The 25,241-nt window shown below is 36.0% G+C and overlaps 3 protein-coding genes across 3 annotated transcripts; 2 read left to right on the forward strand and 1 right to left on the reverse strand.

Annotated features, from left to right (window-relative positions):
• The first annotated feature begins 9,916 nt into the window (after window positions 1-9,916).
• LOC133831947 (uncharacterized) lies at window positions 9,917-10,495 on the forward strand. Its single transcript, XM_062262349.1, has 2 exons — window positions 9,917-10,014; window positions 10,129-10,495. Exons 1-2 carry the CDS (start codon window positions 9,917-9,919, stop codon window positions 10,493-10,495), a joined length of 465 nt encoding a protein of 154 aa, XP_062118333.1.
• Window positions 10,496-17,277: 6,782 nt separating this feature from the next.
• On the forward strand, window positions 17,278-19,966 carry LOC133830070 (exocyst complex component EXO70B1). Its single transcript, XM_062259975.1, has one exon. It carries the CDS (start codon window positions 17,635-17,637, stop codon window positions 19,588-19,590), a length of 1,956 nt encoding a protein of 651 aa, XP_062115959.1. The 5' UTR covers window positions 17,278-17,634; the 3' UTR covers window positions 19,591-19,966.
• A 1,782-nt stretch (window positions 19,967-21,748) lies between these two features.
• On the reverse strand, window positions 21,749-24,686 carry LOC133830072 (SNF1-related protein kinase regulatory subunit gamma-1). Its single transcript, XM_062259976.1, has 6 exons — window positions 24,437-24,686; window positions 23,873-24,045; window positions 23,448-23,627; window positions 23,078-23,353; window positions 22,829-22,992; window positions 21,749-22,354 (listed from the first exon to the last, which is right to left on the reverse strand). The coding sequence occupies exons 1-6, from the start codon at window positions 24,615-24,617 to the stop codon at window positions 22,060-22,062; spliced, it is 1,269 nt and encodes a 422-aa protein (XP_062115960.1). The 5' UTR covers window positions 24,618-24,686; the 3' UTR covers window positions 21,749-22,059.
• Between the last annotated feature and the right edge of the window lie 555 nt (window positions 24,687-25,241).

A 25,241-nucleotide genomic window follows, 5' to 3' on the forward strand; every position in this document is an offset into this window, starting at 1 on the left:
CTAGGGTTAAACCCTATTTTGCCGCTTAGGTCGGTTGGTTGTAAATCTTTTGTTGTAATTAGCCTTTAAATTATATTTTTGGGATCCCAATGTATACAGTAAACATTTTAATGAAATGTTGTACCTTTGACCAAAAATTTTAACCCTAAACCGTTAATCATACTTAGTTACACGATTATGGCCAAATGACTCGGTTAGCGAGTTTAGCACTGTTTAAAATGCACACCGTAACTGTCCCTGGGTAGTAAGGCGTTACAAGAACCAGAGAGTAAGCAACCAAGAAGGGGATTAGACTGTCTAAGTTTTCACTTACCAAAAAATGAATTAACACTTTCACTTGTTTTTATCAATGAAAACCCTAGACATCACATTTCTTATATATGCAACTTAATGTGTTTTATTTTAATTAAATTAATTAAAATAAGGGATAATAGCGGCATAAGTACCCAATGTTTGGGTAAAATACCCGGCATTGACCCAATCTTTTTTTTAGTGGGTAAAGTACCCAAACATCGTAAAACTGTAATTCCGTCCAATTCCGTCAATAGGGTCTTCGTTAGTGGGCTATAGTGGACACGTGTAGGCTCTAGATTAATCCTAGGTTTAATTTTTTAAAACAAAAAAAATTATTTTCAAATTTAATTTCATTGTTATTATTATTTTATTCTTAAAACCTAAAAACTAAAACCCCCAAAGTTCAGTTATACTCTCCAAACCCACGAAAAATACCTAAAGTCTTGAAAACCCCATTGACGAAGAAGACGAGCCAAGTTGACGAAGACGACGGGCCTTGCATTGACGAAGACGACGAATGACGGAGGAGGAGGCATTTGCTCTGATTCAGCTTGCTAGAGAAGACGACTACAATGCCGTGGAGGGAAGCATCAGTTCCAGGTCCCATTTATGGTAAGTTTTCAGACGAAAAATGGATGTGTTTGTTACCGTTATTCTTGTGCTTGCACAAAATCATGAATGGGTTTTGAGACCACCAGGTTTTGCATTGGGTTCCATTTTTATACATTTTTTTTACTAAATTCTTAGTAAGTACATTAATAGTAGTGCTTGACAGTTTTGGTTGTAAAGATGTTTTGACTGTCCCACACACTGTTTTTGTGGAATCTTTGCATTGGGTTGGGGTTGTGGTTGTCTTTTGTTTTAACATGTGCTGAGTTTTAAAGTACGTGGGGGATTAATAATGTTTGACTATTTTGGATGGCTGGGATTGAATTCAGAGATGTTCACACTAATTGTACATCACGGGGGTAATTGGTTTAATCCAAATGGAAAGTTGAAATATGAGGGATGACAGGTGGCTTGTTTTGATGGTTGTGTAATGGATGAGTTTGGCATGTTGGATTATTATGAGCTTCCGTTTGGTTTCTGGTTCACATCGAAAGGTAAAGAGTTCCATGTTGGGAAGAGAATAATCACAGATAAGAATGTACTTAAGTTGTTGGAAGACATGGAGGTAAAAAAATATAGACATGTTGATGTCTATATAATTCTGCCTGAGAAAGTCTTGAAACTTGGTTGGGGTAACAGTTTGGAACCAGCACCACATGTAACCTCCCATGTTGTTCCTCATCCCTAGCTGCATTGAAAAGATGTGTCATTGAGGAGCTGCGTAATGATGCTGATGTTAGGGTAGATGTGGTTGTTAATGCTAAAGCAGATGATTATGTCATCGATAAAAGGGAGTGGGAGTTTGAAATGATCATAAATAGTTATGAGGATGTAGAAGGAGAAGAGTGTGATGGTGAAGAGGAATTTGTTATGCATATGCCTGATGATTGGGGGGAAAGTGATCAAGAGAATGATGAGTATGATTCTGAAAGTGTAGAGGATGATGAGGACAGTGAAGATGTTGACAGTGATGAGGATGAAGAAGATGTGATGATTCTGGAACATGAGGAATGGGAAAAATTCAAGGATGGGGCAGATTTGGCCAGAGATGATTATGACTTGGGTGACATTACCCAAGTTGAAGCTGAGATGGCTGAACCATCCTAGCCACACCCTAGCAGCACAAGTAAGGGTGCAACCAACTTTGTAGATGAGCTTGACATGGGAAATGAAGGTCAAGTATTAAATGATGTTGATTTGGGCCACACACCAAGCCAAACTCGGGTCCGTGAAGATGTTGATTTGGGCCACACACCAAGCCAAACTCAGGTCCACGAAGATACTGATTTGAACCAGAGTCCAAGGCAAAACCAACTAAGCCCATGAAGAGCTTGATTTGGGCCACACATCAAGCCAAACTCAAGTCCATGAAGAGCCTGACTTGGGCCAGTGTTCAAGGCAAACCGAGCATAGAGAGAGTACACAAGACGAGGTCCAACCAGATGCTGATTTGGGCTAAGGAAAATCTGCTGAAGACGCATATTTTTTTGAAGAAGAGTATTGTAACGCCTTGGTTACTCCAAGACCGTTACGGTGAGCTTTGAACCGTGCTTAACTCGCTAATCGAGTTCTTTGGTTATAAACATGCATCTATGTATTATTAACAGGCTAAGGTGAAAATTGATCAAAAGGAAATGATATATTTTATTTAAAACATAAAACTGTTCATGTCCATAAAAGCATTTACAAGTTATTTACAATTCAAAATGGTCATTACAGTGCAAAAGTTATAACCTACCGACCTAAGCGGCAAAAATAGAGTTAACCCCTAGTTCCTTCGAGAAACTCCTTGGCTGTGGTGGTCAAGCGGCCGCATATGTACACATCGCTACCTAAGCTCTCCACTCAAGGCTGGGTGAGCTTTTCTTTCCCTTTACCTGCACCACATAGCACCCGTGAGCCAAGGCTCAGCAAGAAAACTCATTACTGCATGTATATAATATCAAATGATGATCATATCGAGCTTATAGCCCTAAACAGATGAGTGACTGATGAGTAAGTCACTAGCTTAAATCAGATGAGTGACAGATGCGTAAGTCATTAGCTTAAACCAGATGAGTGACTGATGAGTAAGTCACTAGCTTAAATGATGGACCCAAAACGAGTATGTTTTAAATATTTATAAATCGTAAGCGCACGAATCACTCATATAGAATAGTGATCGTGTAAGCAAGGATGTCGAACCCAAATGAGTTGTCTAAAATAAAAAAGAAAACTATTTTAAATCAAAATTATTAAATTCTAACCTAGCTCCAAAGATTGATGAGATTTTTGTATAATGAAAATAAAATAAAAGACAATAATAAAGAAATTAAAGACAATGTATAAACATAAATTAATAGTAGAAATCAAGATGGTAAAAGAAGATTATTAAGGTATTAGAATCCACAAAATATAAGTTCAATAATATTTATAAGTACATTGATTCCCAAGTTTTAGTGATAGTTAAAATAAATTAAACTACAATTTTCCAAATAGATTTATAATTTTAAGCACAAATTACTTATAAAAAGATAGGATTTTTCTTCACTTTTCAAATTATAATTTCAAAGTATTTAATGTGAATCAACCTAATGAAACAACATAAAATCAAATAACATTATTTATAAGGCAAAACATAATATTTTTGTTCTAAACATTGGATGTGTACAATTTAATGACACATCTTACACAAAGAATATTATGTTTTTGCACTAATGAAGAACAAAGTGTAAATATGTGCTAACAATAAAAAATACATGATATTTAAGATGAAAGAAGATATTTGAAAAAGAAAAATTCATCAACTTTGTTGCACAAATGGGAAATTAACATACAAAATAAATACTATCTAGTTACATATTGTTTCATCATCACCTTAATAATCTTAAAAAGATTAGAAACTCATAACTAGAATAGAAAATACAAACAAAAAAATTACAAACATAAATGGGAAAATTTGGAGGAGAAACCTCCAAAATTTTCCTCTAAAAACTCATAGAAAAATGACCAAAAAGAAGAAAAAGATTAAGAGAATAGAGATGTCTTGAAAGTGTAGAACTTGTGTAGTGTAACCTCTCTCAAAATCAAGCACTCCAAATGGTCTTGAAAATTCCCTATTTATAGTCAAAATGAGAGCATTAAAATAATCAATTTAAATTAATTAAATTGATTAAATTAATTATAATATGGCAAATATGGGTAAATTATAGGGTGTAATGATGATTTTGAGGTAAAATGTGTAGAAAAGTTTGGGTAAAAATGTGGTATTTTGAGACAAAGGGACAATGGGACAATGTGCTTTTGTTGGGCTCAAAAAATGGGAAAAAGAAGCTTGGTGGCAGGCCTAGGGGAGCTGTTGGCATGATTGGGCCTGGGTGGTGGCAGGCTGAGTTGTGGGCCGAGTGATGTTGGGCTGGAAGCTGGCGTTGGTGAGGTTGGGGTATGCATGGGTTTCGGCGTGTGTTGAAGGAGGCATTTGGGGGCTGTGATGGGCTGAATGCTGTGGACAGCTGGGAAGGTAGCAAGGCATTGGCTGGTGGCCTTTAGCAGCTAGCGGGCCTTGCAGGTGGAAGAGGCAGGCTACTGGGCTGGCCCAGGCGCAGAGAGCAGCATTTGGGTCGAGGGAGGCGCGGGCTGGCTGAGGCTAACGGGTCTGGGCAGCTGTAGATGCGGATTGGGCCTGGCTGAAGGGGTGTAGGCGAAAATACCATAATTTATGTCTTTCTTTCTAATTTGCCATTTTTTCTTTCTTTTCCTTACTTTTCAACCCCCCCCCCCCCCCCAAAAAAAAAATACTCCCTACAAAATAAACATAAATTAAATCAAAATCAAATATTTTCTATTATAAAATAAATCATATTAATTCATTGAAAATATTAATTAAAACTTAATTTAATTTAACACTTAAGCTCAAAAGTTCATCTTTTTACTTCCTACTTAACAATACTAATTTCAAATAATTTAAACTACAACATATTATAATAAAATAATTATAAAAACACACAAAAGTATATAAAATCATGATAAGACTAATAAATTCAAAATTACATAAAAACTTAATAAATTAATTAAAAACTCAAGAACTAAGCAACAATTAACATATAAAATATGGTAAAATAACTCTATTTTGTAGAGTTATCATTAAACCAGATGAGTAACTGATGAGTGAGTCACGAACGTGGGCTCAACACCCATAGCCACGTGACGATGCAGTCACCTGGGCCTTCTGGCCCTGGCTCTAAGTGACTAGCCATTAGGCTAGACAAGCGCTTTTAGTTTTCATCAAACTTAAGGTCGGTCTAGCATTAATGCTCATGATGAATCATTCAATGCTGATGTCGATTAGATCTAATATTTATCAGCTTGCGTTAAACATGCTAAGACCGTTCTTGAATTATGAGTTAATACCATACGACCAGTGCTCAGTACTACTGTCGAGCTTGACTAATGAGTCACAACTTCATAGTTACTACTAACACCATTGCCGATTCTGACTAATTAGACAGTGCCATTCACAAGTAAGCAAGATTTGCTAAGCATTTGATATGCAATCAATGTCCACATTTAAACACTCAACATGCCTCAATAATAACCATGCATATCACATATGGGGTGCGGTTTTTTTACCTTTGGTTCGAGCGAGAAATAGTAAAAGAACGACCCTTGAGAATGATCGACATTTTAATTCCTTAGCGGTCACCTAGTCATAACCAATTATAACCTCCATTAATGAAAATCAACAATAAAAGGGTCTTGACCTAAACCTCACTTTCGGGACCTCGAATTGTACCCAAACGGTGAGTAGATTCGATCTCGAGCCTTATGAATTGAAACCCCAAGCCAAAAACCCTCAGAAGTGCCTAAAACAAGAATCTAGAAAAGCAAGGTCAGCGTTGTAGCGCTACCCCCCTAGCGCCCCAGCGCTATTGGCAGAATAGAAAACCCCCTGGCTAGCGCTATAGCGCCCATGGATGGGCGCTATAACGCTACAACCAGGGTTTTCAACCTTGATTTTTCCCTCCTTCGACTCCTCCATTTCCAACCTGAAAAACCAGCTTCCAAACCTCATTTAGACTCCCAAATGAACCCACAAATCATATACATAAGTCCTAGGCATCATAACTCAAGTAACTCTAGCCAAAAACTCCCATCAATTCTCAATATCAACTCTAGAAATCCAAGCTGAAATCCAATAGAAAAATAGAGAAAACCAGAGTTTTAATGGCTAGAACCTTACCCCAAGCTCAGTTTAGAACCCTCTTCAATGGTGGAACACAACCCTAAGCCCTCAAGGTCCACTTCCTTAGCTTGGTTCTTCAAATTAGGCTCAAAATTTCAAAGGAAAAGGAGAAGAAAAGATGTACGGGAGATAAGAAAATGGTGCTTTGTTTCTTGCAAGTTCTACAACCTTCAATGGTTTATATATATCTTAGGGTGAAAACACCATATTGTACCTAGGTCATGTAAAATCTTTTAAAGGCTTCCAAGGGTAAAATCGTCATTTCCCGCCTATTTCGTTAATCATAATTAACACCCTCCAATTCCTGTTATTCCTAATATTCTCAAATACCAATAAATCATATCCCATTAACCTTTTAATTCCCGGTAACGTTCTAATCACCAAATTACCCCGAGACTCACCCCGAACCCCGAACTTAATCCCGTTATGACCAAACCACTAACTTGCACTCAAAGATTGTCTCATGCCGAATGGCTCAAACAAATCCACATTATAATGTGGCCTCATCAATGATTCACCAACATGCATACAAATATACAATTACGCCCTCAACGGGCCAAATTTCCAAAATGCTCCTATCATGAAATGTGGACCCACATGCATGCATTTAACATCATATTATAATATAACTCACATAAACATGCACATAATCAATTAATGACATAATAAATCAATTATGGCCCTCTCGGGCTACCAATCTAACCACTAAACCTCATTAGGGATTTTGGGGCATTACAAGTATGCCCTAGATGATGAAGAAGAGAGGCAACATGAAGAGAATATTACTGAGCCTAGCCGATGGTGGGGTTCTGTGAACGAAATGTGTGGGCAGGTCCAAGCAGACAACTCAGATGGAGGTTATGTGGATGAAGATGAACTGCAGAGCCTAGTGATGGACCCAAAATGGGTATGTTTTAAATATTTATAACTCGCAAGCGCACGAATCATATATGAAATATAGTGTTCGTGTAAGCACGAGATCGAACCCAAATGAGTTGTCTAAAATAAAAAAGAAAACTATTTTAAACCAATAAATTCTAACGTAGCTCCAAAGATTGATGAGAATTTGTGACAAGAAAATCAAATAAGATACAATAATAAAGAAATTAAAGACAATATATAAAAATAAATTAATAGTAGAAATCAAGATGGTAAAAGAAGATTATTAAGGTATTAGAATCCACAAAATATAAGTTCAATAATATTTATATAAGATTGATTCCCAAGTTTCATAAATAGTAGAAATTAATCATCTATCACTTATTCAAATTAGATATTCTATTTAAGCACAAATTATCATGGAATTGTAGGATTTATCTTCACTTTTAAAATTATAATTTCAAAGTATTTAATGTAAATCAATCTAATGAAATAACAAATGAATCAATGAATATTATTTATAAGGCAAAACATAATATTTTTATTCTAAGCATTTGATGTGCACAATTTAATGGCACACCTTAATCAAAGAATATTATGATTTTGCACTAATGAAGAACAAATTGTAAATATGTTCTAACAAAAAAAATACAAGATATTTAAGATAAAATAAAATATTTGAAGAAGAAAATCCATAAACTTTATTACACAAAATGGGAAATCAACACACAATATAAATACTATCTAGTTACATATTGTTTCATCATCACCTTAATAATCTTAAAAAAGATTAGAAACTCATAACTAGAATAACAAATACAAACAAAAAATTACAAACATAAATAAGAACATTTGGAGGAGGAACCCCCAAATTTTTCCTCTAAAAAATCTCATAGAAAAAATGACCAAAAAGAAGAAAAAGATGAAGAGAATGGAGTGGTCTTCCAAGTGTATAAATTTTGTAGTGTAACCCCCCCTAAAATAAGTACACCCAAATGGTCTTGAAAATTCCCTATTTATAGTCAAAATGAGAGTATTAAAATAATCAATTTAAATTAATTAAATTAATAATAATAATATGGCAAATAAGGGTAAATTTTAGGGTGTAATGATGATTTTGAGGTAAAATTTGGGTAAAAATATGACATTTTTAGACAAAGTGACAAGGGGACCATTTATGGGCTCAATGAAGGGGAAAGGGAGCATGGTGGCTGCTGGCAGGTGGCTGAAGGTTGGGCCAAAGGGTGCAGGCATGTGGGCCGAGCAGCAAGCGGGCTGGGCCGTGGCTTCGGGCCTGGCTGGAAGGGTAGAAGGCTGGGCTGGTGGCTGCTGCTGGGAGCGTGGGCCTGGAGCAGCAGGGAGCAGGCGGGGGCCCAGGCATGGCTAGGGCAAGGGGGCGTGGGCTTGGCTGCAGCAAGGAGGGGTGGGCCTGGTTGGGAGCTGAGGGAGGTGCGGCCCAGTGCTGCTGATGCCATTTTCCTTTGCTTTTCTCTCAAAAAATGCCACTTCTTTCTTACTTTTCAAAGCAAAAAAATAAAATAAATACAACATACTCCCTACAAAATAAACATAAATTAAATTATATTCAAATATTTTCAATTATAAAATAAATCATTGAAAATATTAATTAAAACTTAATTTAATTTAACATTAAAGATCAACAAAAGTGTATTTTTTTTTTACTTCTAACTAAACTCAATAAGTCAATTAATTAAACTACAACATTTAACAATAATATAACCATAAAAATACACAAAAATCTATAAAATTAAAATAAACCTAAAAAATTCAAAATTACTTAAAAACTTAAGAGCTTAACACTAATTAGCTTATAAATAGTGGTAAAAAAACTCTATTTTGTAGAGTTATCACCTAGGCAGTGATGATGGTGAAGGTGGATCTAAGCAAAGTAGAAAGCAATTTGTCCCAAGAGATGAATGAGCAGATTTCAAGTTTGTTCTTGGATTGGAGTTTGCTAATGTGGACCAACTTAGAGAGGCTTTAAGGGAATACTTCATAAGTACAGATCGAGAATTTGTATATGCTTTCAACAACCAGACAAAGCTTAAAGCAGTTTGTAGAGCAAAAGGTTGTGGTTGGTGCCTATATGCTCGGGTATAGAAAATGGACAACACAACTTTTAGAGTGAACACATTAGTGGATGTTCATAATTTTGGCATTGTTTTTAACAACAAACATATTGATGCAACTTGGCTAGCTAAACATTTCTTGCCTCAATTTCGAATGAATCCAAAGATGCATTACAATAACTTCAAGGAGCTAACCACCAACACTAAGTTTTCCCACACAAGCAGACATGTTTTTTACAATGCAAAGGGTAAGGCAAAGAAGAGACTAGAGGGATCTGTGGCTGAGTAGTATGCTGTATTGGAGGATTATTGCAAGCAAATTCTTGCCTTGAATCCTGGGAGCATAGCCATCATTAAGAGCAACATGGTGAATGATAGAAGGTTGTTTGAAAGAGTCTACATATGCCTGAAAGCTTGCAAAGATGGTTTCAAAGCATGGAGGCCATTGGTCAGATTGAATGGGTGCTTCTTAAAGGGATATTGCAAAGGTATGTTATTGGCTGCAGTTGGTATTGATGCTGACAATTTTATGTTTCCTATTGCATATGATATTTGTGAAAAGGAGAACACAGATACATGGACTTGGTTCCTAAATTTGTTGAAGGAGGATTTTGAAGGAATAGATCATACAAAAATCACTATGATTAGTGATAGACAAAAAGGCTTAGGGAATGCTTTGGGTTTTGTATTTGAAGGTGCATAAATTGGATTTTGTGTGAGACATCTACATTCCAACTTCAAGAAAAAGTTTCCTGGTCTTTTGCTGAAACAAAAGTTGTGGACATGTGCAAGGGCTACAACACCCGATGACTTCAAGCAAAAAATGGCATCACTTAAAGAGGTTAATGAGAAGGCATATGCTTGGTTGATGAAGAAAAATCCAAGTGAGTGGAACAAGAGTCATTTTAGGCTCCATGTAAAGTGTGACATGTTAATGAACAATTTGTGTGAATGCTTCAACTCAGCAATATTGGATGCAAGGGAGAAGCCTATCATTACTTTGCTAGAAAAGATTTGATTCTGGTTAATGATTAGATTATGTGTGAAAAGGGAGAGTGTTTCCAAATGGGTGCATCCTGTAGGAAAGATGGTTAGGGAGGTCATTGAAAAGAACAAGCATGTGGCCAGACACTGCCAGTCCACTAGAGCAGACTCACACAAATTCCAGGCACATTTTCGTGACTCAGAGTGGTTCTCTGTGAATTTGGTGGATAGGGTATGTACTTGTAGATGTTACCAGTTGACTGGTATACCTTGTGGCCATGCCTTGGCTGCCATTTGGAGCTCCAACTTAAATGTGATGGATTTTGTGGATTTGGCTTACAAGAAAGAGGCTTTTATAGCTCAGTATGCTGGTATTATAGAGCCAATGCCATCACCTAATAAGTGGCCAGATCCATGACAGAATCCTATTTGTCCACCTACTGAGAATGTCTTGCTCGGGAGACCTAAGAAATCAAGGAAAAAAGAACCAGATGAACCTCCTGCCCCCAATGCCACAAAAGCTTGAAGAGTAGGTCAGGCAAACTTTTGCAGCAACTGTGGGAAACAAGGTCACTCTCGATGTACTTGTAAGAGTCAGCCTACAGAACAGGTATTGGGGCAAATTCTATATTCCTTTTGTTTTAATATGAACTAATAATTACAACTTATTAATGCTAAGGTATGTTGTTTGCAGCCTGTTCAACAGAGAAGAATGGGAAGACCACCAAAGAAAAATCTAACACTAGAAACTATCAAAAGATAGAAGAGGAGGGTGAGACAAAAGGCAAGAGAGGCAGCACAAGCTTTATCATCTCAGCCACATCCACAAACCACTGAACATCCTTAGATTAGGCAGTTGGAACATTTCATTTTAAGTCATGACTTTGTTTTAATTAACTACAAAAACACTTTGTTTTGACATATTGGCTTAATTTTGATTTTTTGTATAAGGTACAACCCTTAAAATATTGCCAACAGGTACTATGTAAATGCTTAATCTAACCAAAGACACCACCTCAAACTTGTTGAAAACTGGTTAATGTAGTATTGGTCTTTATGTTGATGCCTATGTTATTGATATTATTTTAATATTATGTAATTTGTTAAATGCACCAATAACCAAGTGCCCTCAACACAATTTAACATAAAATTGTTTATCAAAACACACAAATTTTCACAAACAAAAAAGCAGCACAATTTCATTTCAATTCATTTGTCATTGTTACAACTCATGAGACCATTACATTTGTAAAACCGCCACTACTTCAGCAGCAATGCTAGCACAATGACAACTACAAAAAAAATAGTTTCCCCCAACTTATATTCAACCAAAGACCACTATTTGGATGAGCACACATTGTACAAACTTGTTTCCCAATTTTCTTGTCACCTATTTCTACATGTCTCTGATCATTACTCACATTTCCCTCCCCATTGCAATCTTCTCCTTCAATTCTCTTGACCCAATATGGAATCAAACCCTTTCCACCTTGACAATTTTCTAGATCCACCCAACGAAAAAAATCACACCCCCTTCTGACTGTAATAAGGTAGAAAATATACAAGTTATTTCAAGAACACCATTCAAACCATGAATAATCAAGAACAAGAGAAAATTAAAAAAAAAAAACTTACTTTCATTCTATAGCATGTTCTGAACCTTCTACCAGGATTTCGATTGGTCCAAGAGGTCCTCAATGCCGACGTTAAGCCACAATCACAGGTTACTCCATCATACCTCACTAGACCCCTACCCCAATACCTCCCTCTGCTGTGTACTCGACCAGAAGAGCAAAATGAACCTTCACCCTCCATATTCCCAGTCCTCCTTCTTCCTTAGCTCTTCAAAAATGGCTTCTTCTTCCACCATCGACTTCTTCCTTGCAACCTCTTCGAAAATGACTTATCTTCGTGGGTTTGGGGGTTTTAGTTTTTAGTTTTTAAAAATAAAATAATAATGAAATTAAATTTGAAAATATTTTTATGATTAATCTGGAGCCTACACGTGTCCACTATAGCCCACTAACGGAGACCCTATTGACGAAATTACAGTTTTAGGATGTTTGGGTACTTTACCCACTAAAAAAAAAGATTGGGTCCATGCCGGGTATTTTCCCCAAACATTGGGTACTTATGCCGCTATTATCCCTTAAAATAATAAGCAAAAATAAATAGTTTTGGGCGCCCCATATATGTTCTTGGGCCCAATTTCTTTATCTTGAATTTAATCACAATTGAGCCTAAATTCAAAGTCTTTTATTTATTTATCTTTTAATTAATTAATTAATTAAATCCTTATTCAAATTAACTAATTATAATTTAAAACTTGATTTAATATTATTTATTTATATTGACACTGATTTGTCAATATTAATAAATTTACCCAAATACTCTATTTTATTCCCAAATTCTTAATACATGTAAATATCATTAAATTGACCTAATCTATTTAATATTTATAATTGATAATTAAATCAATTGTTTGAGACTAATAAACTTGATTTGATAAGAGACGACATGAGGAACATGGATCCATGGATACAAGCTTCAATAAATTATTATGAGTTTATTTATCAAATAAATTATCTCACAATTTATTAATTCATCATGATTCCATTATTAATTCAGAATAACTCTTGAATTCATAGAACGATCTTACTCATATAAAGTCTCTATCCATTGTTATAATCATTGCCGTCAGTTAATCCTCTATCGACGACTTATTGATGGGTTGGGTATAAATTATCATTTTACCCTCATTAGTATTTTATCGTTAACTCCTACTAAGTCCCTTATAAATGATAAATTTGTGAACTTAATCACAAATATGAGCGCTCAATCATTTAACCATTTGGACTAAGCTGTTAAGGAACTCATTTTTTCACTTCTTATATAGAAGCTATAGATTTTATCTATGATACATACTCTCATTCAATTACACTAATGAACCTCCAAGATATAAGTATAGGCTATGCCGTAGGGTAAGCTTTTAACGAACAAATCAAAAGATTCACATAATATAATTAATAAAAATATTATCATTAAGAATTTAGATCAACTTGACCTACGATCAACGTTGTGACTCTGATTAGTTTCGATAACAGTGATACTTATTTATTTATCAATAACCAGTGTTGGTCCTAGTCCAATGTAAGAAAATACATTCGATCTTATCTACTTAGATAATGTCATGGCCAAGACATCACATCTAGTGTATAAGTAAATTATATCGTAGATTAACAAAGCAGTGAAAATCCTACGCACTGTTTTAATCTTACGACTAATTATTTTATACATATAATTACATTTATAATCTACTGTGACCTAGTCACTATAAGTGTAACTTATTTATACGTTCAAGATTTTATATATGTTTGTATCAAGCATAAAATCATGTACAAGCATAAAATCATGTAATAAATACAAGCAACCAATGCAATTGATAAACAAAAATAATTTATACTTCTTTATTGATAATCAAAAGTGTTACATCAGAATTGTGGTTTTATAAGGGCATAAAACCCAATATTTTCACTGGCTGACACGTGGCACAAATTAAAAGTGATTAGGGCTCCACGGAAGATGGTTAATATTCCCCGGAACCTATTTAAAGGTCCACGAGAGTTAAGAACAGTCATCATCACAGTTCACCACCACCAGAGGAGTAAGTCATTAAGAAAGCATTACATCCCAAGGACCTTGTCAAGGGATAATGCTTAAAGTCTCACAACGAGATCACCTACTCCATCATTTCCTCCTCTAGGCATGCGAGAGCCCTTCTCCGGCCTAGGAGGAAAGTTGTTAGGTGTCCAACACAGCGACCCTGGACCATAGACAACCTTCTGCACCCGCTGTCACATGGATCGTGGTGTCGACATCGTACAAGTGGCAAAAAGGATGTCCCACGACGCCACCTGACATGAGAAAACGTGCAGCTACCACCCTGATAGTGTGAGGGCGATTTTCCCCAATAAATTAGTGGGCTGGAATTCCTAGTATTTGGCCCTCCAAGATATGCTGGGACCCACCAGGTTATTTAATAACAGAATGTGTATTTATTTTGTAACAAACCTCCATTAAGAAATGATAATTGTAATCAGTTCCAATTAATGAGTTTAATTTTGGCAGCTACCTATAAATGGGGCTAGGGCATACATTGTAAAAGATTTGATTTCTCAGTTTTCAGAGTGAGCACAAACATTGCCTGAAAACCCCAAGAGAGCTTGAACTGTGCAAGTTCTTTATCCTAATACAAGTGACTCGTGGACTAGGGTTAATTAATAACCTGGACCACGTAAAAAATATGTATTAATCTTTCATTTTCTTTAAGCTTTTCTATTATTTAGTTGTTAGCAAAAAACTAGTCAACAATGTAGTTGTTTTTAATTGGTCGGACACATAAGCGACGTTGAAAATGGGATAGGCGATTTGCTCTCAAAAGTTTTACATTTTATTCCCGTACTTTGACAATATTTATATAATTTTATCCGACACTTTAAATTTTTTTAGTTAATTTTTTTCTTTTGCACTTTATTTGAAATGAATAAAAAAAATATAACATTTAAATGATATAAATAAAAATAAATAAATTCATGCAAGTTATGTTGTAAAAGTGGTTATGTAAATAAAAGAATCTATTAAGAACGTTCTTAGAAGTGTTTATACTTTTTTAGACCCTGTGTTTTGCCTCATTACTTATTTGGACTCTGTATTTTGACAAATTATTTTTTGGACCCTGTGTTTTGTAAAATAGTTCAAATAAATTGAATATAACAACACAATTCTTAAGCATAATGATTATACTTTTGTTATGAGTTGTTAGTTTGATGAATTATTTGTGATTTTAGTTAAAAAAACTTAGATCAAAATCAGGTTTAAGGGTCTTTAGAACTATTTTAGAAAATACAGGGTCCAAACGGGTAATGAGGCAAAACACAAGATCTAAAAAACCATAAACCCTTCTTACAATAATTTTAGCTCAATTTTAACTATATGGCTAAACAAATTATTTTACTAAGCTACTTTTATTAAATCCATTACAATCATGCTTTCAATATTGATTGATTTAATAAATTTAAATTTATAACATTAATTCAATTTATTAATTAAAATTGGCTAAAAAAGATAAAGTTTATTGAAAAATAATTGAGGAGCTGGCCACATCAGGTGAGCCCTTTTGATACTATTTTTTTTTATAATACATATAGAAGGTGATTGAAATGTTATTATTAATAGTTCACTATCTAAAAAAACTAAGTGTCTAGTTTCTCACTTTTAAATCACTTAATAATATGTTTGTAGGTAGTGATGATAAGAACATATACTTTTGCTTTGTTCATATAAAATATACTCAGAAAAGTCATATATTTATGAACTGGGGTCATCACTTAAGATATTTATAATTTTTTAATGTAAAAAGTGTATTCATATTTTTTTATGTGTGAATACTGAATAGCATAATAATGTTTTCTTGTTAGTGATTAAGAACCCGTTAAATTCAAGCAATCGAGTTGAGTTTAATTACTAAAGTAGTATTTTCCACTGTTTAGTTGAATGCTCTTTTGCTAAGAGTTGTCTGTCTCAGGTAATTATGGGATTTACTCAAGAAGGTTAGCTGAATTTTCCTAGTTGGTATGAAGATTTATGCAAGAGGTATACTACTAATATTGTCAGCCACATTTCAGTAGTGTGTTGGGCAATCTGGCGTGCCCATAATGATCTGGTGTGGAGCCAAAAAAACTCCAATAGCGGCTACAGTGGTAAGTAATGCAATTACTTTTCTTGACTCATGGAAATTAGCTCATGAAGATGGAAGGGAACACCGGAATGCGTCAGCTAACATGGCTGGTGTGGAGGAGCGTTGGACTAAACTAGATATTGGTGCTGTCAAGTTTAATTGTGATGCTTCAATCTTTAGTTATGAGAATAAATATGGCTATGGACGGCTGGTTTGTGACCATAATGGGAGATTGTTGGAGGCAGTTGTTGGTTTTCGCTTGGGGAATGTGGAATCTCTAATTGCTGAATTAATTAGCTTGAAGGAGGTGCTAAGTTGGATCATGGCCCAACCCGATAATTCTGCATTATTTTAGCAATTTCATGGCACTCATACTAGTATGCAATCTGACCGTCTAGTTTTAGTACAAATTTTGTGTAATTCAGTCTCTCTAAATTCTCCGTTTGGACTTATTAATTGTTGATGATTGTAAGACTTTGTTGCAATCTTTACCAAATGTTTATGTATCTTTTGTAAAACGATTCAGGAACAAGGCGGCCAATTAGTTGGCTCAGTCTGCTTGTTCTTCCTCTGGTCGCATTACCAATGAGGGTTTAATCTTATTGGCTTGGAGGCTATTTTGGTAGCCGATAGTGTTTAATGAAATCACATATTTTATTCAAAAAAAAATACTAAAGTAGTAAATTATACACAAATATATTAGGTGTTTCTTAATATTAGTTTCGAATTTAACAAAATATTATTATTTTTTTAGGATACCAACGATGACTTTATAAATAGAAAAATTTATAAATGATAAATCATAATAAGTTTCATGATTCTAGAAACATATAAATGTTTTATTCTTAAACAACATCTACAAATATAAATTTTGATACAAAATATTATTACAAATAATTTTTCCTTGTTTTTATCTTTATTGGTTTTTACTTACCATAATTTTAATGAATCTAATAATAAATATTCTAAAATATTATTAACATTAACACAAATCAAATTCTTAAGAGCACTTAATTATTATTTTTTAAAAATATATCACTAATTTTTTTTTATTATACCTCTAACATATTATTATCTCCAAATATAATTTATTGAATAATTATCTATACCAATATAGAGTAATAATATTAGTTAAAGTAAAAGATGTATTGGGAGTGGTATTATAGGGCGAACCATGCAATGATTTTCTATTCTAAAATATATGCAATTTGTCTTTAAAAATATCTAGCGCGCAATTCTTTTCCTTTTTATAATAAAATAATAAATTTTTTTGTCGCAATAATAAAATAATAATTTATTTACGCATCTTTAGTTGAAATTCGAAGTCTGATGGGTCAATGATGACGTGTCGAAATACTATTGGTCAAAAGAACAAACCGCAGGGCTTATCACCGCACAGTAGCGTAATATTTCCAAGTCCACACTTCAGAGTTCAGACAAAGCACGATAAGAAAATAAAAATAAAAGAGTTCGCTTGCGCAAGTCTCTCCTTCATTTCTTCCTTTAAAAAAAAACCCAAAAAAAAAAAAAAAAGAAACAAAAACAAATTCAGTCTTTGCCGGCCGAAACGAACAGTAACTCGTTTTGGTCTCAAAATCCCAAACCCATTAACAATTTTCCGATTAATCGTTTTTGAAATCTCGACTAAATTTTTGTTTTCTGCCTCATCCAGTTAATCGTTTTCGGAAATGGTTTCTGATTGCCTTTCGTTTTCGAAATTTCGTTAGTGTTTGAACTTTTTTCTCAGCAACCAAAGACTGTATTTCCTTCTTTCTGTGTGAAGGAGAAACCCTAGGAGGTCCAAAAGAGAAGGTGGAGGAATGACCACGACGACCACCAGTATTGGCGGCGGTGCCGCCGGTGAGGACAGAGTCTTGGCCACGGCTCAGCAGATCGTGAAGAGGCTCAATCCGTCTAAGGAGGTAAGGGAAGACATGCTTTTAATCTTGCAAAGCTTTGATAACCGGCTTTCGAACATCGGTGATTTGATCAACGGTGAGGATGCGAGGACTGAAGATCGATTCGAAGTCGCCGAGAAGGTGATTCACCGGTGGGATTCGAATTCGGAAGCTTCCAGGCACTCGATCCCTTGGGAAGACTCTCCGGATGAGGCTGCCGAGTACTTATCGGCGGTCGATGAGATACTGAACCTGATGGATGGTCTTTCGATCCAGTCCAGTAACGAGTTCGTGGACCGGGCCGAGAACGCAGTTCAGCTCGCGATGTCGAGGCTCGAGGACGAGTTTCGCCATATCTTGATTCGGAACACGGTTCCTTTAGATGCTGAGCGGCTGTACGGTTCGATCCGGAGGGTTTCGTTGTCGTTTGCCTCGAACGACGGCGAAATCGATGATGAGTTCGAGAGCTTTGGGGAAGACGACCGTGACGCCACTGGGCGGTTTCATGAGAGAGGAGCCAGCTTGGGAGACGACTTGTGCGTTGATTTGATTAATCCTGATGCAGTTGTTGAGCTTAAGGAGATTGCTGATCGGATGATTAGGTCTGGGTATGAGAAGGAGTGTGTTCAGGTCTATAGTACCGTCCGCCGTGACGCCTTGGACGAGAGCCTTGTGATTCTCGGTGTTGAGAAGCTTAGTATTGAGGAGGTGCAGAAAATTGAGTGGAAGATTTTGGATGAGAAGATGAAGAAATGGATTCAAGCTGTGAAGATTGGTGTTAGGGTTCTCTTAACTGGGGAGAGAAAGCTTTGTGACCAGATTTTCAGTGGTTCTGAGGAGACTAAGGACATTTGCTTCAATGAAACTGCAAAAGGGTGTGTGATGCAGTTGTTGAATTTCGGTGAGGCAGTAGCGATTGGGAAGAGGTCGCCGGAGAAGCTGTTTAGAATATTGGACATGTATGATGCTTTGGATGATGTTTTGCCAGACTTGGAGATAATGGTGACTGATGAATTTGGAGTTGGCGAGGCTAGAGGAGTGTTGGGGGCACTTGGTGATGCTGCAAGAGGGACCTTTTGTGAGTTTGAGAATGCTGTTCAGAATGAGGCTTCTAGGAAGCCCATGCTGAGTGGGGAGATTCACCCTTTGGCTCGTTATGTGATGAACTATGTGAGACTCCTTGTCGATTATAGTAAGACTCTGAACTTTCTCTTAGAGGATGCAGATGATGATGGGTTTACCAATGATGATGCTGAGAATGGATTGGAGTTAGAAAATGTGTCTCCTATAGCTCGTCGATTGTTGTTGTTGATAACCACACTGGAGTCTAATCTAGACGAAAAATCAAAACTTTACGAGGATGGTGCTATGAGATATATATTCCTGATGAACAACATTCTTTATATAGTGCAGAAAGTGAAAGATTCTGATCTGGGAAGGCTTTTGGGAGACCGCTGGGTTCGCAAGCGACGTGGGCAGGTCCGCCAGTATGCTACAAGTTATCTTAGAGCTTCTTGGAGTAAGACATTGTCTTGTTTGAAAGATGAAGGGATTGGTGGGAGCTCAAGTAATGCCTCCAAGGTTGCTTTGAAGGAAAGGTTTAAGAGTTTCAATGCTTGTTTCGAAGATATTTATAGAATTCAGACAGCTTGGAAGGTTCCAGATTCTCAGCTTCGAGAAGAGCTTCGAATATCTATTTCGGAGAAGGTTATTCCGGCTTACCGTTCCTTTATGGGGCGGTTTGGAAGTCAGCTGGAAGGTGGAAGGCATGCTGGGAAGTACATAAAGTATACACCTGATGATTTAGAGAACTATTTGTTGGATTTGTTTGAAGGAACACCTTGTGTTCTTCACCATCTGAGAAGAAAAAGTACATAGAATGAATACAGGGGCTTATGTAAACAGGTAAGCCCCATTGCTTTATCTGAGGTTTAATGGTTACACAAATCCCATGTTGAATGTAGTTGATGAATACGCTATTTATGTTGCTGGTGTTGATGTTTTAAACACAGGTTTTTTTGTTAAAATTTATCCCCCTGCCCTTCTTTATATACTGTAATAATTTTTGTACATGTTTTATAGATTCTAGTTTTTTTTTCTTTTTTTCTTTATCTTGGCTTATTTATGTGTGCATTTTGATGGTACATGTATTTTACTGACATGATTTGCCATCAGCTTTGGAGTGATTCTTGGCTTGATCGGCCACTGTATATTATAGTCTCCCGGAAAGAACAACCAAAATCTTTACTTTGTATATTGTGATATCCTAGAAAGAATCACAATCAGAAACCATACATTATTTGCTTTGGGTTTTATCTTCTTAAACTACTACCAGTGATTTGTAATAATTAGCTTTCTCAATAATGGTATCTAAAGAAACATCCAAGATATGTATAGTTTGTTCAATTTGGAGAAATATTAGTATAGTTTTCTTGTCCCCAAATATTCAAGTTAATATAAACTTTATATATCTAATCTCGTCAGATCATATTCACCTATTCCATTATCGGAATATCCTGCAACTTTGAATTTGGTATTTGTTAAGAACTGATCAAAATATCAACAAAGAGCCTACTTCAAGTGGAAAGTTTTGCAGTCTTGTTAAAGTGAATAAGGGATAAAGAGAAGTTTCATTGTTTTCATAGATGCTTCTTTAGTTTTTGTTTTTCTTTCATATGTGGTTCCATTGTTGTAGGTAAGTAGCATTATGCTGAGTTGGGAAATAAACAAAAAGATCATAAGCTAAATCTTTGTTGCTTCTTAACATCAGGGCTTGCAACACTAATTCAAATACAAGAACCCCTCAATCAAATGAGGAGCATATCACTTATTTGAATTGAATTGAAAATCTACCCACTAAGTAAGTACACAATTGTGATAATAATTTTGAATCCCACGTGAATCTGTCTGTACTCTGGTTAAAGATGACCATATTTCTATGTGTGACCTAGCTATGTAGTACGAGTTCAGTTCTGTAGTCTTATTCAATTGGTACAATTCTCAATCGCTTGCTAAAAGGACCTCTCTAGCTGTGTGAAAAAGTTAACCATTCTACCGTGGATTAAGCAACAAAACCCCACTTTAGTTGATTTAAGTACTAACAATGAAGTGCCCATGTCTGGTACTGAAACTGATAACTCATCAAAATTATTTTGAAGGATCACGACCTGATATGATATGTTGTTAAATGTTTTTTACAAGGCTTTGCTGTTGGGATTAGACAATGTGGTATCATTGTTGGTGTGCTTGGTTTGGTGGGCCGTCTATGATTTGTCTTTAATTACGTAGTACCAACATAGTTATGGCTAAAAAAAATCAAGACCCATTTGTAGCCTATGCAGAAGACCAACCCAGGTCCCCTCCCTCAAAGTTTCATCCATTCTGTTCGATTGTCAGGCAATAAGTCGTTTTGGTGGTTAAGCCAAGCAACTTGGTTCTCTAAAGAGGTCAGAATTTGCACCAAAAAATGAAAAAGTACTTGCCTAACACACACTAGATTATGTGGTTGACCTATTATGCTAAAATGGGTATACAAGAGAGGGTCTTAAAACTAATTGATCCAACTAGAAACCAAATTAATGACTATGATAACTCCGTGTCAGGTAAGTTGTGTGTGTGAGAGAGAGGATTTGGGTCTTCTGAATGACCCAGAAAACCATTATTAAAGAAAGGAAACAAATAAAAGGTTTAGAAAAAATTGAAGTCTTCAAAGTCTACCATTGGTTTTAATGAAACTTTGTCTGCCTGGACCAGGACAATGAGAAAAAGTTGGCGCCTTGTTTCGAAAGCTGTCATCGAATTCCATTATCCTAATAGAGATTCACATTTTCCAATACTTTTGAAGATTCATGATGGACTTTTAGGCCAATAAGCATTTGCCATTGACAAAGTTTCTCAAGTCATTGTCTTACGAGGTAGATAAACTTGGAAGTTGTAACCTGTGAGGGGGGAAAAAAGGGAAGAAAAACATCATCAAAGATTCACATGGATAGAAGTTGCAAAGACATGAGACAAACCAGCCAGCCATATAAGTTAATGAAAGAACAAGGAGAGTACTTTGATATTATTGCACAAATGAAGATGGAATAATGTTCCTCTTATTATATAGCTTTACAGAAAAGCTTCCGGGATGGAGCAACATACAAACATTTAAAAAAAAAACCATAATGAACATGGACGGCTTAATTACAGGGGCCCTGCTATGTTACAATGATGACCACACTCAAGCCATATTCAGTATTCACCTAACAAACAAGAACAGGTCAAAATAAAGGATCAGTACAGGAAGAAAAGTAAAGAAAGGAAAAACAAAAAAGGTTAATCATCAGGGAAATGATTTGCTTCCTCTTAAACCCTGCTGTTCTGGGGCAGTGGTAGAACACCATCGAAGAAATCACCGAAGTAGCCTCGTGGTTCATGAACTAGCCTTGAGATGATATCTCTGAGTGTAATTACTCCTCCTATGTTTCCGTCGTCATCAACAACGTATACTCGATGAATCTTCTTAGCGTCCAGCAACAAAATTAATTCTTTGATTGTCTGGTCTCTTTTGCATGTAACCATCTCACTTGCTGGTGAAGCCTCTTCATGCTTCTCCAAGTGGCTCCGAACAGCTGTTAGGAAGTTCTTAGCCGTGATAGATCTGTTATTACAAGCCAAATCAGTGCCAATATGAAATGCAAGTGACTAAGCACAGCAAATTACCGAGGCTCAATGACTAAGTGAAAATGAAAGGTTCTTAGAATCAATGCAACAAGATCAGCACAAATTCTACTGTAAGCTAAAATGACCAAACCAGAATCAGAATCTAAACAAAATAATAGACCAAAAGTGTACAAATTAGACAAATTTTTATACTACGGAAGTTTAACTCTATAGTTAGTTCACTTTCATTGAACATAAAAGAAAGGAGCTCCAAATTACTTGTATTTTTGGTTGCAAGTCAAACTTATGCACAATTCAGAATTTAATAAAATTCTTGTGAACTAAAAGCTCCTTCAAAACATCAACAATTTTTTTAGTGTTCATGTTAATAGCTCTTTCTGAGTTTCCTAGATTAAAAAAACAATTCCATGATAAAAATGTATAATTTTGAGATTAAATTTCAGCTACTCACCTATAATCATGGTAAATCTCTGGTGCTGTAAGCAAGAACTGGATATCTCTTAAACTTATGTTTCCCACTGCTTTGCTACCACCATTTTCAATTACAGGTACCCCACCAATCCTCTTTTTCCTCATCAGCTTAAATGCTTGCAACACTGGTTCATCTTCATAAACCTATAAGAAGAAGAACAGTCAGCATTTGAAAAAAGAAAACAACAAATATTGCGAACCTTTAGTTTGAGAGAGAAAATTTGTGCACCTTGATGAGACGATCTCCAGTCACCATTGGGAGACCCACTTCAGAGAGTTTTTTGGTTCCCCAACTTTCAAACCAATGAAGGCCAGCACATTCTGCTAACATGTGAATCACCGAAGATTGCGTGATGACATTTTCAATCTTACCTTCACCCAAATCAACTACAAAAATACTCTTCATCTTGTACTTGGAAAGCAGCAAAAGCATTGTCAGGAATGAGTTTGATGTCTGCAAAGCAAGAAATGGAGCCCAGCGGAATGACCCTGAGATGTCTCGAACCTGTATGATAGACGAAAATGCATAATGAGAAAAAAGCCTAAGAAGGTTATCATCACTAAAAACAGATCACGGTTTGAAGTGTTAGTTATATAACCGTTGTATTCTTATAAAATTCAGATGCAGTCAGATGCTCAAAAAAGTTTCCGGAGGTTGTTGCAGCTGAGTCAGGGCCTAAGACTCCAAGTTCAAACAAAGAAGTTATTCCATTAGCTGCTGCTGCAAGTGCACTTCCAGTATTTGGACTATGTGGACTCCTTGGAGATGGAGGTTCCGACTGAGAAACATTAAACACAATTTTTCAGTTCCCGTGTAGAGAGAATATCAGGGACAGACAAGAGACAACTATGGTCCATGACAATGCAACTATATAGCTGCCAATTTCCAATGCAGAATAAAGAACATTTGAGAAAGAAACAACATTTTTCAGCATTGAAATCATTCTTCTGCAACAATTCAAAAGAATTTATAGATTGAAATATTCAAGAGTAGATGACATTGGAATTTGGTAGGCTTGCTAACCTGATGTAGAATCCATACAACAATTCCAGCAAACTCTACTACACCAATGTATCTATCAATCCAACTAGCACCCTCAGGTGCATCAACATCCACCACAGGTGCACTAAGGATTTTGTGTTCAGACAAAATCTGAACAGCCTCAGCCAAGGAAGTATCTGATTTTATCTCTATTACTGTACACAACAACAACAACAACAGCAACAATTCAAAGTATTAGGCCAAAAAAAACTTTAAAACATAAATTATGATCATAAACAAACAATAACAAAGATCCATTAGAAACTGTTCAAAAACAAAATCATAAAAAAAAAAACATATAGTTCTAATGTAACATCCACTTTTGGGCCCCCAAAAACATAACAGAACACTTCTTCTCCAGCTAAATTCTAAAACAAACCATATATAATAATCCCAGTTCAATTTTTCTTTCCTCAATATTTATTAATCTTTTACAACATTAATCATCAATCAAATTCGGAACTTGATCCAATCAAGTTATATCAACAAAACCCAGGTAGCATAAAACATATAACACATGAATGATATTAATACATGCATAGTTACCTTGATCAGAAGGAGCAGGAGGAAAAGCTGAAACAGGTATGCTCTCAAAACAAGCATTGAGTTTATCAGTAGGACTGAGCTGTGGCTCCTGCGTGTCCCATAGATCCTCCACCTGCATACCCAACTTCGCCTCTGGGCTTCTCGGACTCGGACTCTGTTCACCCACCACCGCTTCACCCATCTCTCTCTCTCTCGCTCGCTCGCTTTCTCTCTCAATCTCTTTCTCTCTCTCTATTCTGCGCTAGTGTGAATCAGACAAAGATAGGATCCAATACCATTAATACACTGAAATAAATAAAACGCACGATCATATTATATGCAAGGGGCTCCACGTGTGTTACTACGAACCATCGATCTAGACCGTTGAAACTGCATAATTTTACGAGCAAGACACGTGGCGGGTTGTTATAAAAGAACTTGATCTGGTCAACTCTTGAGAATTATTGTTCCCTTATGTTTATCCGATTTGTCTTATTATAATGATGATATTTTAGGACAACTCGAGCTTATCCGGATTTCAATGCAAGCCAATGGTGGGCTATTCTAACGTACGCCGAGGCCAATGTTTGCGCACTAACGTGGAATACTGACGTGGCTGTCCTTTTTACTCGTGGCGGTGGTTTAATGGGTTTCGGTCAAGAATCACCGGTACTGAGTGAGTCAAAAGCGGATTTACTAAATACATATCTGTGGGCTACCTATGCCTTTTTGGGCTTTCACTATGGCCCACTTCTTCGGTATGGCTAAGCTAAGAGACCCTACCAAGATCGTAGAGAAGCCCAATGGGCTTATCTTCTAATGCGAA

This window comes from Humulus lupulus, chromosome 4 (genome assembly GCF_963169125.1).
Source record: "Humulus lupulus chromosome 4, drHumLupu1.1, whole genome shotgun sequence".
Taxonomy (NCBI): Eukaryota; Viridiplantae; Streptophyta; class Magnoliopsida; order Rosales; family Cannabaceae; genus Humulus; species Humulus lupulus.

Coding starts and splice junctions, on each gene's coding strand:
- LOC133830072 (XM_062259976.1), bottom strand. CDS start 24,617: ATGGGTGAAGCGGTGGTGGGTGAACAGAGTCCGAGTCCGAGAAGCCCA. Junction 24,046..24,436: donor TCCTGCTCCTTCTGATCAAG/GTAACTATGCAT, acceptor TGTTGTGTACAG/TAATAGAGATAAAATCAGAT. Junction 22,993..23,077: donor CTGGAGATCGTCTCATCAAG/GTGCACAAATTT, acceptor TTCTTCTTATAG/GTTTATGAAGATGAACCAGT.
- LOC133830070 (XM_062259975.1), top strand. CDS start 17,635: ATGACCACGACGACCACCAGTATTGGCGGCGGTGCCGCCGGTGAGGAC.
- LOC133831947 (XM_062262349.1), top strand. CDS start 9,917: ATGGCATCACTTAAAGAGGTTAATGAGAAGGCATATGCTTGGTTGATG. Junction 10,015..10,128: donor CATTTTAGGCTCCATGTAAA/GTGTGACATGTT, acceptor GTTAATGATTAG/ATTATGTGTGAAAAGGGAGA.